This window comes from Capra hircus, chromosome 25 (genome assembly GCF_001704415.2).
Source record: "Capra hircus breed San Clemente chromosome 25, ASM170441v1, whole genome shotgun sequence".
In the NCBI taxonomy this organism is placed as follows: domain Eukaryota; kingdom Metazoa; phylum Chordata; class Mammalia; order Artiodactyla; family Bovidae; genus Capra; species Capra hircus.
Genome location: NC_030832.1, coordinates 14,320,516 through 14,337,927, shown reverse-complemented (window position 1 = coordinate 14,337,927; position 17,412 = coordinate 14,320,516). Strand labels below are relative to the sequence as shown.

The window sequence follows — 17,412 nt, the reverse complement described above, 5'->3', positions numbered from 1 at the left end:
CCCAGCCCCTCCGGCAAGGCAGCCTGGAGGGAGAGGGACACCGTCGTGCGGGGGTGGGGGGAATGCATTCCACTGGAAGGCAGATTCTTAACCGCAGGACCACCAGGGAAGCTCCCAAGGGAAATTCTTGCCACACGTGATGCTTGCCTTGCCTGTGTCTTAGAACCCAACCTGGGCCATGCACGTAACACCCACATCAGTGCTCATCTTGATAGCAAGCCCAGGAGGCAGGTATGATCAGCCCCATTTTACAGATGAGGCAACTGAGGCACGAAGACTAAGTGACTCGCCCAGGGTCACAAAGCCTGCAGAGGATGAGGGCAGGACTCAAGTCCGTCCACCATGCCACGCTGAGTCCCCACCAGATTCTTCACCTCTAGGTTCCCAATTCCAAGAGCTCCTGCTAGAAACAACACGCTTGCCAAGAAGAAAGGACAGCAGCAGACGAGAAGTGCCCCATCCTGACTCTTAGAGAGAGAGCGGAAATCCTCGATAGAAAGAAAATGGAACAGTCATTTAGAAAGAAATAAATTTTTTTTTTTTACTGCAAATTATTTGCAAATGTTCACGTTTCCAGTGTTAAGTCATTACAAAAAGATCCCCAAGAAACACTTGGTTTATCTAATGTGAAAGAATGGTTTAACTTACAAAAAATAAATATATATTTTCACCTAAAAGGAGAAAGATGCTTCTCTGGTTTGAAGTCAGCAATGTAATTCACATAGCGAGCATGAATAGCAACCTCTCTGCTTTTGGGGTCTCACTTTGGTCTCCAATTGCGGGACCTACAGGACTGAGAAGACAGCCCCCAACCTCCAGATGCTGGACCTACCTGGCCATTCCCTGGGGTGCCGCTCTTCAGCCTAACGCTTCCTCCCAAGAAATTAAAGTCTTGAGACTGTTCATCTCCCTGGAGCAGTACTTTAAAAAAAAAAAAATCACTGACACTTGTGAAAAGGTCCTTTTTTTGTCTCAGAAGAGACTCAGTAACCGTAAGTCAAGTCATCCACTGTGCTGGCCCTGACAGTGAGCCAGTGGCCCCCAGGGAGAAACTGAAATCTACAAACGAGGAGGGGACTCACGGGGGCTCTTTTCAGTACCAGCTACTCCCACCCGGAGGGACCAGCACTCCTGGCTTAGAATGCTTCATTAACTATGAGCAGGTTTTCATTCTCAGGCACCTGGAGGCGTAAACCCATTCTAGCCATGAGTAAAAAGACGGAGGGAGGAAGGCAAAGACTGGGGTGGGTAAGGAGGTGAGCAGCCAAGCGGGGAAGCTGGCACTGAGAGGGCTCTCCCAGCCTGGACCTCCAGGCCTGGTCACCCAGAGTCCAGCCAGCAAGTCCCATTGGAGGCAGGGCTGGGAGGCTGGTTCCCAGCAGCTGAGCACCTCGTAGACCAGATGGCTGGTGAGAGGGCTGTCGGTGGTCCTTGGGACACTGCCTGAGGGTGAGCATGGGCTTCACCAGGCCCCTGACCTCCAACTGCAGCCCCGGGGAGACAAGCATCTAGGGAGAGCCAGGCAAGGACGGAGAGGTGCCGGGGACCAGCGAGCTTCCCCAAGGCGCGGAATCCACAGACTTCAGCTGGAGAGACCTGAGGCAGTTGGCTGGATTTGGTCACTAGCAGATTTTACGCAACCGATTTCTCTGGAAGTCTGGTGGCCCGAATGTCCCCACAGAGCAGGGAGAACATACGTGCCCTCCCAGGGGCGTGAGGGCGTGTGTGCATCTGCAGGGGGTAACAGAGCCGAGGGCGTGTGCATTGTTGCGGGGGGGCTGCATCCCAGCGTCTCTCCTGTTTCCTCACGGCCAGTTCCAGGCAAAAGGGCCAGAGGGCGGCTGCTCTGTGCATGTTTTGGTTTTGGGGGTTTTCATTTTTTTTGGTTTCAGTCTGAGAGGCTTGGGTTCCGAAGGATGCTGACTCGTCCCTGACTGCTGGCAGGTTGGCCCTGCAGTTCTGACCAGCTGCACCCGCTCCGAGCTCACACCAAGCCAGCATCTTTGGCCATGCTGTAAAAGAGACCTCTCCGCTGCAGGAGGTCGGAGGGGGAGCCCCATTCCCGGATCTCTCCTTTGTCCAGGACGATCACCCTGCAAGGGAGCGACGCAGACATGAGGTGTCGGGGAGGAGCTGGCACCCTGTGCTCCAGGAGTCTACCTGGGCAAGTCCCTGCTTTGGGTCAGACCCCTAACACCCTCTGCCAGGCCTGCTGTAGTAGCCATCCACCTGGCTGCCTGTCCTCAACCCCAGTTCTAGTCAATGTCCTGTGACATCACCTTCAGTACTCTCTTATCGCCTTGTGTATTTCCCTCCCAGCACAATTCGCTTTTATTTGTTGCTGTGTTTATTGTCTATTTCTGCACCCAGCCCCCAACTAATCCATAAGGTCCCTTAGGCAGGCTCCTTGTGTGACAGCTCCCGGCTCAGTACCCAGTGTCTGGAACAGGGCCAGGAATGTGGCTGACAATCCACACATGTGTTAACTTTTGACTGAGTGATGGCAAAAATGCCTGGTACTAACCAGGACAAAGAGACACCAGGGCTGTCACTAGGTATGAGGTCAGTGTTGCATGAATGAATGAGTGGGTAAACGGGGTGGGTGGGGTGGACCGTGAGGCCTGGAGGCCTTCTGGGCCAAGGGCGTCACCTCGTGTAGTCCATGATGGTGTTGAGCCGGTGAGCGATGGTGAGGACGGTACAGTCATCAAATTGCGTCCGGATGGTGGACTGAATGAGGTCGTCCGTTTCCAGGTCCACGGCCGCCGTGGCCTCGTCCAACACGAGGATCTTTGTCTTCCTCAGCAGGGCCCGGGCCAGGCACACAAGCTGGCGCTGCCCAACGCTTGACCAGGAGAGAAAGACCAGGAAATGAGTGTCAAAACCACCCCTGACGCCGAGTCCAAGCCATAGCTGAGAGGAGGAAGAGGAGACACTGTCTGCTGCTCAGACCAGGAGGGCACGTCCACCCGCCACATCCGCGCCCACACTGGCCATCACTAATCGATCAGCACGGTCTTCCTGCTGAGCTAGAAGCAGCCTCAGATTCTCTCTCAACACAGAGCTCAGAGGTGATAGCCAGGATATCTGATCAGTTCAGTATAGCGAACAGAACAATTAGCAAACTGGCCCCAAGCAAAGTTTGCCCCAGAAGGCAAACTGCCTTCTGCAGGGCCTCTCTCAGTGGACTCTGGACTCGACCCTGTGCCTGGCTTTGGCCACTGGGATGCTGGCAAACCTAGAGGCTTGGAACAGGGTGCACACCAGGGTGTGCTCACGCCTGCACCTCCACCATCACCGTGACAACATGCCTGGGCTGGACTGCTGGGGAAGGAGGGACATCCAGGGCAGAGCCTAACGGCCCCAGAGGAGGCCAGCTAGAATATCCGCCTGCAGGCAGCGGCTCCCACCCACGTGGGTGAGCCAAGACCAGCAGAGCCGCCTGGCTGGCCGCCCCCTTGTGTGAGTGGCCCCGGCTCTTGCTGAGCACACCTGAGGGTTGGTGCTTGGTCGTCACGGTGATGGATGCAGCGGGAGAGGCAGCGGATCCCTGCTGTGCCAGGCATTACCGCTCTAGTTGCTGGATCCCGGGTGGAGCCTGGGAGAAGGGCCAGGTAGCTGGGGCCTTGGGTCGGGGAAGGGAGGGCCCAGAGCAGGGCTATTTACTGACTGGGAGAGAAGCCTTTCCAAAATGTAACAACTTCACTCTCCACTGAAGGGACCTGGTGTGAGAAAGGAGCTGTTGGGATCATCCTGGTTACACCTCACGGTAAAAATCAGCCCAGCATGAAACCCGTTTTAGATACTGAAACTTGACGCCCAAGAGATTAGGAGACAAATGGCTCATGTGGCAGAGTTGGAACTCAAGCCCAGGTCTGAACCTGATGCAAACAGACAAAACCTACCAAGGCCCCGACAGAGGTGACGCGGAGGCCTGGCTGGGCATCACTCCGCCTACCTGAGGTTCTCCCCGCCTTCTGCGCACTCGTGGTTCAGTTTGTCAGGAAGAGCTGACACGAAGCCCTTCAGGTGGGCAAGCTCCAGGGACGTCCAGACCTCTTCATCCGAGTACTGGCTGAATGGGTCCAGGTTCATGCGGAGGGAACCCGAAAACAAAACAGGGTCCTGTTTGGAGGGAAGACGGCAGACAGCGTGTGAGGCTCGAGGCACAGTCGGACATGGGTGGGGCAAATAGGTGGGATGTAGGATGTTCTTGCTAGAATTGCTCAAAATGGGGTTCTGGAGTTCCTCCGAGTCACCATTTCTGAAGATGTTGAAGATGGGGGGAAAAAATCTGGAAAACTCTGAGTTAAGGGAAATAAAACAGATTTCTTTCTTGTCAGATTTCCCAGAGCATTCAGTACACAAACGTGTTGGGAACTTTCTGGAAGCAAGAACCAGCATGCAGATTAGGGCGATTCCTAATTGCAAGGTAAATGGATTCCCCTCCATCTCCTGCCTCCAAATTAAAATCTGGGAAAAAATTTAAGGCAAGACAACACTAAGAGGCAACATATTATGCAACTGCCACCTACAGGAATCAGTCTAGAAAATCCATCATTCTCGCCTAGCTCTTGGGAAGGTGAGAGATTCCTGTCCAGCAGAGAAGCCAGTGTCTTAACTGGATGCTGTGAGATGCTTAGGACACTGCCTACTGGGTGGCAGGAGTGAAGGAATGAATGAAACCTACTTAATTCTCCCTGTTATTTATGTGTGAAGGGGAGATTCCATGAAGAAACATAGCACAATTTCAGTAAAAAGTCATGAAAACCACAAAGCAGGAACAGATGGCCATCTGTTCTGAAAATACACACGCATCACTTTCAGTGTGACCCCACCCACCTGGGGGATGATGGTGATCTTGAAGCGGAGGTCGTGCAGGCCTATCTTGGCGATGTTGATGTCATCAATGATTATCTCTCCCTCGGCTGACTCTTTGATCCGAAACAAGCCCAGGGTTAGGGACGACTTCCCGGCTCCTGTCCGCCCCACGATGCCAACCTGTGGGGCAGGAAGGGCCTGGGTGAAATGGGAACACTGGTATCTGGGCTGACCTCTTGCTCCTCACATCCTTAAGTTTAACCAGCCACAGAGCAGTTCAGTCATCTGGTCGACCCACCCTTCTCCTACTGTATCTACTCCCCTTAGCAGCTTCCAGAGACATTCCTTTAGGGGCTGTTTTGGGCAAAGGTCAAGGACTTCCTTGTCTCTGCCAGCTCTTTTTAGAAATTAAAAATTATAATCAGTTCCTTTAGTCAGTTAGTTATTTGCAACTCAAGACAGTATTAAGTAACAATCAAATGGTTTTTCAGTTCTATGATGGTGAGTTTCCCCATCCTGAGGTGCTGGAATATCTCAAAGGTTCAGGAAGATGCCCCTGTATCCCAGCTGAGTGAGCAGAGGTCATGGGTATGACCTGGCCTCCACTTATCCTCTTGAGGGAACTGGGCTCCCCACTTAATGGCTAATGACTGACGTTCCAGGCAGAACTCTCCCCTTCTCATCTGGGCTTCAGAGAAGCAGGCTCCTCCACCCTCGGACAGCAACTCACAGGGCAGCCTCATTATGCAACATAAGCCAGACAGCCTCCATGAGAACACCACCCACTCTGTTCCTCCTCTTGTTACAAGTTAGAGAAACTCTCTCATGGGAACAGAATATTCTGGGCCTCCTGACTGGGTGTTTAACAACTCCTGCATGTTCAGAGAAGAAAGAAACACTGGCCTCTGGCAAATGGGCACAAGACCCTCGGTCTGATTCCTCAGGAGGGTCTGAGGGTCTCAGGGCAAAGACGTCCTCTAGGAGCAGCAATACCCTTGAGCCATCCCTAGTAGTGAGGAGGGCATCTTTCTATTCTAGAGGCCTCGTGGCCAAGGGGGCACATGAAAAGGGGAGGAAGGGACTGGTCAGTGAACTGGGAGGCTCACATCTTATCTAGAAAGAGCCAGGTGGGGAGGATGGGCCCAGTGCTGCCATAAGTTCTGAGCTTTCAAGAAAAGCAGGAAATGGACTTTTTTTTTTTTAAACATAAAACATTCCAGATTTTTCAGTGTTGGCAATTTCCAAAACGTATCTCCTCTGGCTCCTGGACTACCAGTCTGCAGTTGGGATGCTGTGAGCAGATTTTACTGCCAAAGGCTCTCCCCCTCGACTCTGTGGTTCAGGGGCAGGGGAAACCTGGTGGCAGCCTGTGCCCGCCCATGGACGGGCAGGGGTCGAGGGGCACCCACCTTCTCCCCGCCATCGATGGTGACGTTGATGTTCTTCAGAACCAAGTCCAGGTCCTCTCGGTACCGCAGGCCATAGTCCCGGAACTCCACTCGGCCCACCTGGGGCCAGTCGCTGGGCGGTGCCATATCCTGGATTTGCCAGGGAGCCTGCGATGACAGCGGGCAGTGGGTGGGCGTGAGGGGTCTGAAGTCCGTCTCACGTGCCCCAGGGCTCCACGAGCGGCTTCAATGACCCCTATGACCTCACGGCCCCCTCCTTCCCACTCACTGCCTCACTGCTCCCGCACTGACTTCTGGACTGTTTCCTAAACACACCCACATGTGCTGCTTCTGGGCCTTTGCACTTGCGGCTTCTGCCTGGAACATTCTGTGCCAAACTACCCCCTTGGCCTGCTTGGCTGCTGTGGATCCAGGTTAATGCAACGGCCCTCCGAGCCCTGGGCCCCTCTTCTCCCACACTCTCTGCGTCCACTGTCTTTGAGGGCGCTCACTACCTCCTGGCATTGTAAGCAAGTGTCTCTTTACTCCATCACCCACAGCCCACTGGAACAGCCCCTCTGCGAGAACAGGTTCTTTCACTTGTTCAATGCTACATCCTAGAGCCCAGAGCACATAGGAGGTGCTCAATAAACATCAGTGGACTGAATCAATGAATGGCGGTCTCCTCTAGACAGACACAAAGCTAAAGGAGAGATACTCTGATGGCTTCGAAGGCCTGGAAAGTTTGAAAGTGAAAGTGAAGTTGTTCAGTCATGTCTGACTCTTTGTGACCCCATGGACTGTAGCCTACCACGCTCCTCCATCCATGGGATTTTCCAGGCAGGAGTACTCGAGAGGGTTGCCACTTCATTCTCCAGAGGATCTTCCCAACCCAGGGATCGAACCCTGTTCTCCTGCATTGTAGGCAGACGCCTTACCGTCTGAGCCACCAGGGAAGTCCATGGCCTGGAGGGCGACCGTAAAAGCAGCAGCCAACACTTCACGGTCACTCTATCCCATGACCTCCTTTAATCCTCACTACAATCCCAAGAGTGGAGTCCCTTCCCATCCCCAGTTCACACATGAGGGAACTGAGACACAGAGAGTGAAAGCAACTTGCCTGGAGTCACACAGCCCCTATTTCTGAAAAGCTACTCCGTTCAGGTCACATTTCCTGAGGTCTACACCTGGATATGCTCTGGGCTATGCTCCGTACTCTCTTCAGGGAAGAGAGGAACGGAGAGGACAATGAAAGAGGACTTCCATCCTTTCTCCCCCATAAACTTCTTACGTTAATTTTTTTACCCCCCTCATATAAATAAGGAGACACTGCTGTAAGAACACGGAGGGGACTGGAGAGAAATTGGTGGAACTTTCTACCTGTAAATATATATCGTATGTAGTATGTACAAACAGATAAGTAAACAGATATATTTTAATAGTGGTAAGACTCTGGGAGATCTTTTTCTTGTATTTTTCAAATTTGCTCTTATTCTAAAACTATAAAAATAAATAATTAAAAGTAGTGAAAATAAGTACAGTATTTTTAAAAGTAAAAAACTGAATTTTATACTTTAAATGAGTGAACTGCATGGCATATGAATTATACCTCAAGTGAAGTTGCTCAGTCGTGTCTGACTCTTTGCGACCCGTGGACTGTAGCCCACCAAGCTCCTCCGTCCATGGGATTCTCCAGGCAAGAATACTGGAGTGGGTTGCCATTTCCTTCTCCAAAATCAAGGAAGGATAAATCAAGGTAGGGTGAGAACCTGCTGTTGTAATGTGCTCTTATTTCCACAGGTGGCACTCACATCATTCTGAAGAATGCTCTCTGATGAGGTGGGCCCTGGTTCACAGAATTCAAGGACTTTGCACAGATCACTTCAATAAATCCCTAAGTCAGAGTCTAACCAGGGTCCCTTTAGTTTCATTCCCGGAGGGCATTTTCTTGGAATGCAGTGATAGTCACGCAGTTGTGTCCAACTCTGAGACTCCGTGGACTGTAGCCCACCAGGCTCCTCTGTCCACGGGATTCTCCAAGCAAGAACACTGGAGTGGGCTGCCATTCCCTTATCCAAGGGATCTTCCCAACCAGGAATCAAACCCCGGTCTCCTACATTGCATGAAGATTCTTTACCGTCTGAGCTACAGGGAAGCAAGCCCATGTGATCTTAGGCAAGTAACTAATCCTCTCTGTGTCTGTCTCTCCTCACCTGCAAAATGGGCGTGATAGTAGAAGGTGAATTGCAAGGTTGTGTAAAGGATGAATGGATTATTCTACGCAGAGTGTCTAGAACAGGGCCTGACACCACACAAGGGCACAACGTGTGTGTCCCTATTATTACTGGTGGTGGTGGGAGGGAGTTATCGCCAGGCATTACTGCTATTGTCATTAACACTACTCCTGCTATTCAGAGATGGCGTGCAGACAGAATAAGGCAGTTATTAGGGGCAATGTGACAGCAAAGCCTTGGGCCCTACTCCCAGCTGTCCTGCTGACCATGAACATGACCTCAGACCAGCCATCGCCCCTCACTACGTGCCCTTTTCCTCCATCCATAAAATGAGGACTTGGGTTAAATAACTGCAGGGTTTCCCAAACTCCGGGAAACTCCTTACCAATAATAGCATAACTTGTGCAATATCCTTATATTCTCTTGTTACTGATACCTGATATTTTTAAATGACTCACTTGTACTTAACTTTTAAATCTAAAGAGAAAATTAGTATGATTCATTTTGCATAATGTAAATCCCCATTCAAAACACATAACAAATAACAGAGGGTTTTTTTTTTTCCTTTGGTCAGGTGGAGGCTGCCTGCAGAAGGCACATGTTGGGGTTCAGAGGATTCTTCTGAGTCAAGTTACACCAAAGACCATGGTCAAAAGGTCAGGCCGGGGGCTTATGTTACCTCCTTCTCAGTTTCCGAATATTCCTTGAGTCTCTCCACGGCCACAATGTTGGTCTCCATCTCGGACGACATCCGAACGAGCCAGTTCAAGTATGCGGTGACCTGTGAGGGGAAGAGTCATCCGAAGGAGCGTCTAGAGTGAGCGTGAGTTGTTTTCTTCTCATAAAGACAGAAGGAATTATGAAATGATGCAGATAATGAAGGCCCAGAAGATAGCTACCTCAGATACCGCAGCCAGACCTGCTACTGTGCGTCTCTTATGCCAGCGCCACATTTCAAAATAACCCACAGGGCTACACAAGCAATCAGAAAGGAAATGAGAATGTATTCGCAACTAGATGACAGTTAGGAAAACACGCTGCGTCGGAATTTGGGAGATGCAGCTAAAGCAGTGCCTCGAGGGAAATTTATAGTGCTGAGTGCATTCTTCTGGCAGCTGGAGGCATCCTCTCAGGCCGTCAGGGACGCTCCTTGGCTGATGGGGGAGTCCTGGCTGCCCGTCTCCTTTCTCCCCTGCTTCAGTCAGTCACTGGGCTCTAGACCTGCACCTCAAACTCCACCTGGCCTCGTCCCCTTCCCCCACGCCCACAGAGATTCAAAGTAAAGGCCCAAGCGCCTGACAACCGGCTCCCCAGTAAGAGAAAAGTCCACCTGAGAGTGCCCCCGGCTTACCTGCAGGGAGTAAGACACCGAGAGGCCCACCAAGCCCGCACTGAGGCTGTGCCGGGAGATCACGGCAAACAGGGAGGCGAACAGGACGATGCAGTTGCCCACACACTCCAGCCGCACGGCCAGCCACCTGCGTGGAGACACAGGCAGAGGGACAGGGACACACACGCACGCGCCCAGGTCAGCTTCTCAGAGGCTTGGTTTCCGGTGGAGAGGGGTGGGGGAGCTGGGTGGCCACTCTGCTTACTGAAATAATTCCCCAATAGCTCCTGAGAGAGGCCTTGTTTGTCCAGTTCATGGGACATGGGGAAGAAGGGACAAAATTTCAGGAATTCTTCATCGGCCTGGCAACCCCAGGGAATAACTAGAGTTCTCCGTAAGTGATCTTCCCGGGAAACTGAAACTTGCTTTCTTAAGAGCCAACCTTTTCTCACTGAAACCTTAAAAATACACACCCATGTGTGCATTTTAAAAAAAAGATGTCTCAGAAACTTCCGAAATGCTAAGAAAAATCATCAACTCTGAGAGGCACCCCTGATTTAAAACAAACAGCTCTTGGCAGGATGGGGGGAGGGGAGAGTGAGAAATAAACGACTCTTCTCAACACAGCCAAAGGGTCCCCAGACCTAGATCACTGCTATTTTAGAAACATTAAAATGTATTATCTTTCCTTTAAAATATAGACAGATCTACACGTTTAAAGCTAACTTTTGTATGCTATCACATAGGAACACTGTTTTTATGTTTGAAAATGTAAAGCATTCTAGAGAGGCAGTATTATCAATCTTTTTTTCCCACCACATTCTTGAAGATCCATGTGAGGGATCCTCGGGGTGTGAGTTATTCCCACAGAAACCCAGATTTCAACAAATCCCTAAACAAACTCTGCAAGGGAACTGCAAGGCCTTTCCAGCAATGCCCGATCTTCCTGCCTGACTCACACTAAGGGATTACCCGGTGTGCAGTGGGTCACTGCCAGGGTGCTCTGACCCCTCCCCGGAGTCTTCTCTCACATCTCAAAAAACATCTTAGGATGTAAGCAAGTGAGGACGGGCCGGTCTAGATTCAACCAATAATTAGCCAACTTCAACTCCTTTTTCTTTCAAGCCCGATGCTATTCAACCATGCTTGATCCCCCAAAGGGCAATTTCACACGGTCTAACCTAATAGTATTACTAATAAAACTGCTTCCCACACTCATCACCCGGGGGCGGGGGTGAAGAGAAGCATGTGAGGAGAACACTCAGGAGCCGAGGCCGCCGTCACCGATGGTCCTGTCTCACCAGGGCCACGGCTGAAGCATGGCCCTGCGGTATCTCCCGACTCAGAACTCTCTGCGCCTGCGCTTCAGCGGCCCCTGCGGCCACACGCGCGCTGACCGCGCCCCTGTTTCTAATGGTCCTTCCGTCCTCTCCTCTCGCCGAGGCCAAGCCTCCCCCCCGTGAGGCCGGCGCTGGGCTCCACACGCCCGCTCTGGGAGCCTCCCCCACGGCCCCGCGCCCACCTGTTGGCCACGATGCTGGGGTAGTAGGCCTTCTGGTTCTCGTCCACCTTCAGGTCGCTCTGGCGGATGAAGCGCTCCTGCTCCTCGAAGGCGCGGATGACGCTGACGCCCAGCAAGGTCTCGTTGAAGTGGGAATAAACCGGCGAGCGGCTGACGGACTCGAGGCGCTTCAGCTGCCGGGAGGAGGCCACGTAGAACCTCTAGGGGAGAGAATGGACCAGGGGTAGGCGAGGGGCCCCTCATCCCATCCTTCCAGGGCCGTGCTGGAGAAAGACTGGACGTAAATGACCCCTCTGGGGGCGGAATGCTGGACCGGGGCTGCGTTCACCCGAGGAACGGCAGGTGCGCTGACTACAATAACCAGGGCGGCAGCAGTGATAATAGCTCACGCTCCGGTGGAGCCTGGATCTCTGGTAGCTCAGCTGGTAAAGAAAGTGCCTGCAGTGCAGGAGACCCTGCTTCAATTCCTGGGTTGGGAAGATCCACAGAAGGGCTAGACTACCCACTCCAGTATTCTTGGGCTTTCCCTTGTAGCTCAGCTGGCAAAGAATCGCCTGCAATGCGGAAGACCTAGGTTTGATCCCTGGGCTGGGAAGATCCCCTGGAGAAGGGAAAGGCTACCCACTCCAGTATTTTGGCCTGGAGAATTCCATGGACGGTATAGTCCATGGGGTCGCAGAGAGTCGGACACGACTGAGTGACTTCCACTACACTACATGCGAAGCCCAGCGTCCCAGCACTACCTGAAGCACCTTCACAGCCATCAGCTCTTTAATCTTCATCAAAAACCTAGGAGGCGCTCAATCCTGTTTCACAACGAGTAAACTGAGGTCAACCTCTTCCCTAAAGCCATGTGGCTAGGAAGTGGCAGAGCTGGGATTCGAACATCAACAGTCCAGTCTCAAAGAGTTGACCTCAACACAGCATGGCCTCTCTGATGACACTGACCTCGAGGGTTTATGGACCCCACAGCGTTGCTTTAGGACAAGCAGACCTCAGCGTAAACCGTGCCTCCGCCTGTCTCCATGGGCACAGACCACATCCACTCTACTCCTGCCCTAACCCAGGTGTTCAGCTCATTAAGAGACAGAACAAGAGCCCACCGGGAGCACTGAGGAGCTCTGACAGAGGCTGGACTGGCCATCTGAAGACTCCTCTGTTCTCCTGGCTTCAGTTTCTGCATCTGTACAAAAGGACCCGCTGAGACCGAAGTGCCCTCTCCCAGACGTGCTGAAGATGTAATGTGTCTGCACCGGCTTCAACAGCAGAGCCAGGCAAGGGAACACAGGTGCTGAGGGACATGTCTCCTGCCTCCTGGGCTGTGCTGGGTGCCCTGGGCCATCTTCAGGGGCAGAGACCTTCCATGGAGAACACTGAACAAAGTGGGCGGCTCTTACGGGTTCTCCAAACTTCTTCTGGATGCCAGCTCACATGGGAATTTGAACCACATGTTGGGGAGCCCTCCGGGGGCCCCAGAAACTCTGAGAACCCAGGGGGGACACCAACCCGGGCCGCCTCAGATCGGGGGTTCTGCCAATCCCTGCACATGGTCAGATGCCACCTGTCCTCCAGCGGCTCCCACTGCCTTGGGATGTAGTCCAAACCCCATGGTCTGGCTCAAGGACCCCGGCATCTGCCCCCATTACCCTCTTCTGGGATCATCTCCTCTCCCGGCTTTCTTGCCTCCTGGGTGAAAACGGTTCTAAAATGTTTGACCTGCTCGACTTATTCCACTTGTCAGGTCCTCTGAATTTTATTTCCTCTAAAAAGTGAACCCGAGACTTATTTTTGTTATGGAAGAGTCTGATTTTTTTTAAAATAATTATTAGCTTTCCTTTTAAGCTTTATTCCTGAAGAAAATCCACCCTGTGGACTCACCTGATTCTTCCAAGGAGTGCCTGGTGCTCATGAATGAAAATGAATGTTCAGCCTACACCTGTCTGGTGCTGGCCTTGGGCTGGGAGCTAAGACACTAAGGCAAGTGCCAGGGAATTTTCACAGATGCCATGCAATTCCGGGGGTAGAAATTACTTATTCCAACAACCTGGAGGCCCCACCAGAATTCCACATCACCTTACCTCTTACATTCCTTTTCCTAAAAATGACTTGCAAACACTAATGTATCAGTTCAGTTGCTCAGTCACGTCCGACTCTTTGTGACCCCATGGACTGCAGCATACCATGTTTCCCTGTCCATCACCAACTCCCAAAGCTTGCTCAAACTCATGTCCATCGAGTCAGTGATGCCATCCAACCATCTCATCCTCTGTCGTCCCTTCCTCCTCCTGCCTTCAATCTTTCCCAGCATCAGGGTCTTTTCCAGTGAGTCAGTTCTTTGCACCAGGTGGCCGAAGTATTGGAGTTTCAGCTTCAGCATCAGTCCTTCCAATGAATAGTCTGGACTGATCTCCTTTAGGATGGACTGGCTGGATCTCCTTGCAGTCCAAGGGATTCTCAAGAGTCTTCTCCAACACCACGGTTCAAAAGTATCAATTCTTCAGCACTCAGCTTTCTTTATAGTCCAACTCTCACATCCATATATGACTACCGGAAAAACCATAGTTTTGACTAGACGGACCTTTGTCCACAAAATAATGTCTCTGCTTTTTAATATGCTGTTTAGGTTGGTCATAGCTTTTCTTCTACATTTGAAAGTGAAAGTGAAAGTCGCTCAGTCGTGTCTGACTCTTTGTAATCCCATGGACTGTATAGTCCCTGGAATTCTCCAGGCTGGAATACTGGAGTAGGTAGCCTTTCCCTTCTCCAGGGTATCTTCCCAACCTAGGGATCAAACCCAGGTCTCCTGAATTGCAGGCAGATTCTTTACCAACTGAGCTATAAGGGAAGCCCTCTTCTATATTAGTGTATATTAACTGTTAATATAATTATAGTGTATATAATATAAAATTCATGTGTATTAGATACACACTAATGAATATCCATTTAAATTTTTTTTCAAGTGATACAGATAGGATGATTAGAAAAACATTACATTAAGTCAATGATCCTGAGATTACCACTACTCTGATTTCAGTGTATAATGTTTTAATTATTTTCCAGAGAGAGAGAAAGAACACCTACCCTTACACACATACATCTTAAAAGGCTCTTTTTGAAATGCAACTTACTTCCACTGGAAAGTGTACTAAATCTTTACAGCTTGGTGAATTTAATGTTTATCTACACCTGTATGTGCACCACCGGATCAGAATCTAGGAAGTTCCCTCATGTTCTCTCACAGTCAATTCCCCATAGAGCCACTATTCTGACTTCTATTTCATTGCTCTTGCCTGTTCTTCAACTTCATAAAAACAGAATCACACAAATGTACTCTTTTGTGTCTGGCTTATTCTGATCAGTATAGTATCTCTGAGACTCATCCTCCTTGTGTATATTAGTAGCTCATTGCTCTCTCCTGCTAGGTCACGTCTTTTGTATAAATACACCGCAATGTATGCATCCATCCTCCTGTGATGGACATTTGGGGTAATTATGAATCAAAACGCTAAGCACATTCTAGCCGATTGGTTTCTGTGATACAGTCTCTTGATTCTTGTTTTTTTTAAAGTTTATTTATTGGGCTGCGCCAAGCCCTAGGTGAGGCACAAGGGCTCTTTGATCTTTGCTGTGGCATGTGGATCTTTGGTTGCACCATTCAAACTGTTAGTTGTTTTATGTGGGATCTAGTTCCCCAGCCAGGGATAGAACCCAGGCCCCCTGTATTGGGAGATCAGAATCTTAGCTGCTGGACCACCAAGGAAGTCCCTCTCCTACATACACACTGAGTGAGATGCTGTGTTAAAGGAAATCAACACTGAAGATTCACTGGAAGGACTGATGCTGAAGCTCCAATACTTTGGCCACCTGATGTTAAGAACTGACTCACTGGAAAAGGCCCCTGATGCTGGGAAAGACTGAGGGCAGGAGGAGAAAGGGGCGACAGAGGATGAGATGGTTGGATGGCATCACCAACTCGATGGACATGAGTTTGAGCAAACTCTGGGAGAGGATGAAGGACAAGGAAGCCTGGTGTGCTGCAGTCCAAGGGGTCACAAAGAGTTTAACATGACTTAGCCACTGAACAACAACAATATATAGTTAAAAGCTATGAAAAAAATTCTCCCATAATCTCTAAGGATTAGTAAGGCAATGTTTTCATTTTTCTACCTCCATTTCCAGTCCTGCCCACGCACATTATGCATTTTGTCAGTTATAATGACAGTGTGCCGACAACATGGGCTTTGGCTAACTTCTTTCCCTTTGTTGTTTAAAAATAAAATTGTTGGTGCCGCAACAGTGTGTTCCCAGTTCTCCTGTTAGAGGAATGTTAGCAGTCCACTGCCACATTATCCGCGGTGTGCTCAAGGCCCTGCTGCCGGCAGGCATCTGAACTGCCCTGAACGTCACCCTGGGCCCCCTCGTTTGTTCTTTTGAACTGGGTCCTCCAGGAAAAGGTCCAGCCAGGGTCAGAACACGGGTAACATTTTTGATAAATGCAGCTGGAGGACTTTTCACAAAAGCTGGCATTGATTTAAAGACAACACAGAGAGGGTCTGGGAACTGGACGTGCTCTGATTCCCTCTTTGTTCACACACCAATGCCGGGCCACAGGGTGATGCCAAGCCACGGTGTGGGAGGGTATGGGGTCTGGCTGACCTGGCCAAGGCCTCTAGGAGCCCACACCAACAGGCCACACACAGTGCAGTGTGAGGTACAGGGCACCCCGCGGCTTCTTATTCTTATTTTGTGCAACAGCTGTTAGGCTCGCATCTAAACAGCAGTCTCCCGTTAGTGTGTATGCTGCAGCTACTTTTTTAATTAAAAAAATATTTTTACTAATATACATGCATCTGACGGAGAAGGCAGTGGCACCCCACTCCAGCACTCTTGCCTGGAAAATCCCATGGACGGAGGAGCCTGGTGGGCTGCAGTCCATGGGGTCGGGAAGAGTCGGACACGACTGAGCGCCTTCCCTTTCACTTTTCACTTTCCTGCATTGGAGAAGGAAATGGCAACCCACTCCAATGTTCTTGCTTGGAGAATCCCAGGGACGGGGGAGCCTGGTGGGCTGCCGTCTATGGGGTCACACAGAGTCAGACATGACTTAAGTGACTTAACAGCAACAGCAACATGCATTTGATGACTCTGAATTTAGAACACTTAAAATCAGCATGAGCAAGGTAAAAAGGTGTCCTTTTCAGGGGCAGGAAAGCGCAGTGACAGTTACATCAGACGTGAGTTCACATTCCCAGTTCTGCCCCCTGGACCTCAACATGCTGATCTGTTAACTGGAAGCACCACAGTGAAGCTGATGCAGCCATCAAATACTCCCTTACTCTGTTCACTTTTCTTGAGCTTATTTGTGATGGCTGGAGCTCCAGCAGCCATCTTGGACCATGAAACCAACTTAAGAATGGAAGGCAAAGATGACAGAAGCACACACACAGACACACACACACACACACACACACACACAAACAAAACAAAACAGTGAAGGAATCTGAAGCTACCAAACTCATGAAGCTGTCAGATGTGTGCGTGCGTGCTAAGTCGACTCAGCTGTGTCCGACTCTGTGTGATCCTATGGACTGTAGCCCACCAGGCTCCTCCATCCATGGGATTCTCCAGGCAAGAATACTGGAGTGAGTTGCCATGCCCTCCTCCAGGGGATCTTCCCAACCCAGGGACTGAACCCGCATCCTTATGTCTCTTGCATTGGTAGGTGGGTTCTTTACCACTAGAGCCACCTGGGAAGCCGGAAGCTGTCATATCAGCCCTGAATAGCACACCTCTAAATTTCTACTATGGCTTCCTTGATGGCGCAGATGGCCCTGGGTTGGGAAAATCCCCTGGAGGAGGGCATGGCAACCCACTCCAGTGTTCTTGCCTGGACAATCCCATGGACAGAGGAGCCTGGTGGGCCACAGTCCCTGGGGTTGCAGAGAGTCAGACATGTCTGAGCAGCTCACACTTCCACATCCACTTTCAGATTCCTATCACAGGGGAAAAAATATCACAGCTGTTATTATCATGTCACCATTATCTGCCCTGGAGAAGGAAATGGCACCTTACTCCAGTACTATCGCCTGGAAAATCCCATGGATGGAGGAGTCTGGT

The 17,412-nt window shown here is 50.8% G+C and overlaps 1 protein-coding gene across 4 annotated transcripts in view; it reads right to left on the bottom strand.

Moving 5' to 3' along the window:
* Positions 516-17,412, bottom strand: part of ABCC1 (ATP binding cassette subfamily C member 1) — a 155,659-nt gene continuing 138,762 nt past the window's right edge. For all 4 annotated transcript variants that reach the window (XM_018040732.1, XM_018040734.1, XM_018040733.1 and 1 more), the window contains 8 exons: positions 11,296-11,495; positions 9,795-9,921; positions 9,123-9,224; positions 6,231-6,377; positions 4,843-5,001; positions 3,959-4,125; positions 2,651-2,845; positions 516-2,093 (listed from right to left, as the gene is read on the bottom strand). In XM_018040732.1, coding sequence (XP_017896221.1) covers positions 1,985-2,093; positions 2,651-2,845; positions 3,959-4,125; positions 4,843-5,001; positions 6,231-6,377; positions 9,123-9,224; positions 9,795-9,921; positions 11,296-11,495 — 1,206 coding nt within the window. In that variant the 3' untranslated portion in view covers positions 516-1,984. The remainder of the gene's footprint in view (positions 2,094-2,650; positions 2,846-3,958; positions 4,126-4,842; positions 5,002-6,230; positions 6,378-9,122; positions 9,225-9,794; positions 9,922-11,295; positions 11,496-17,412) is intronic.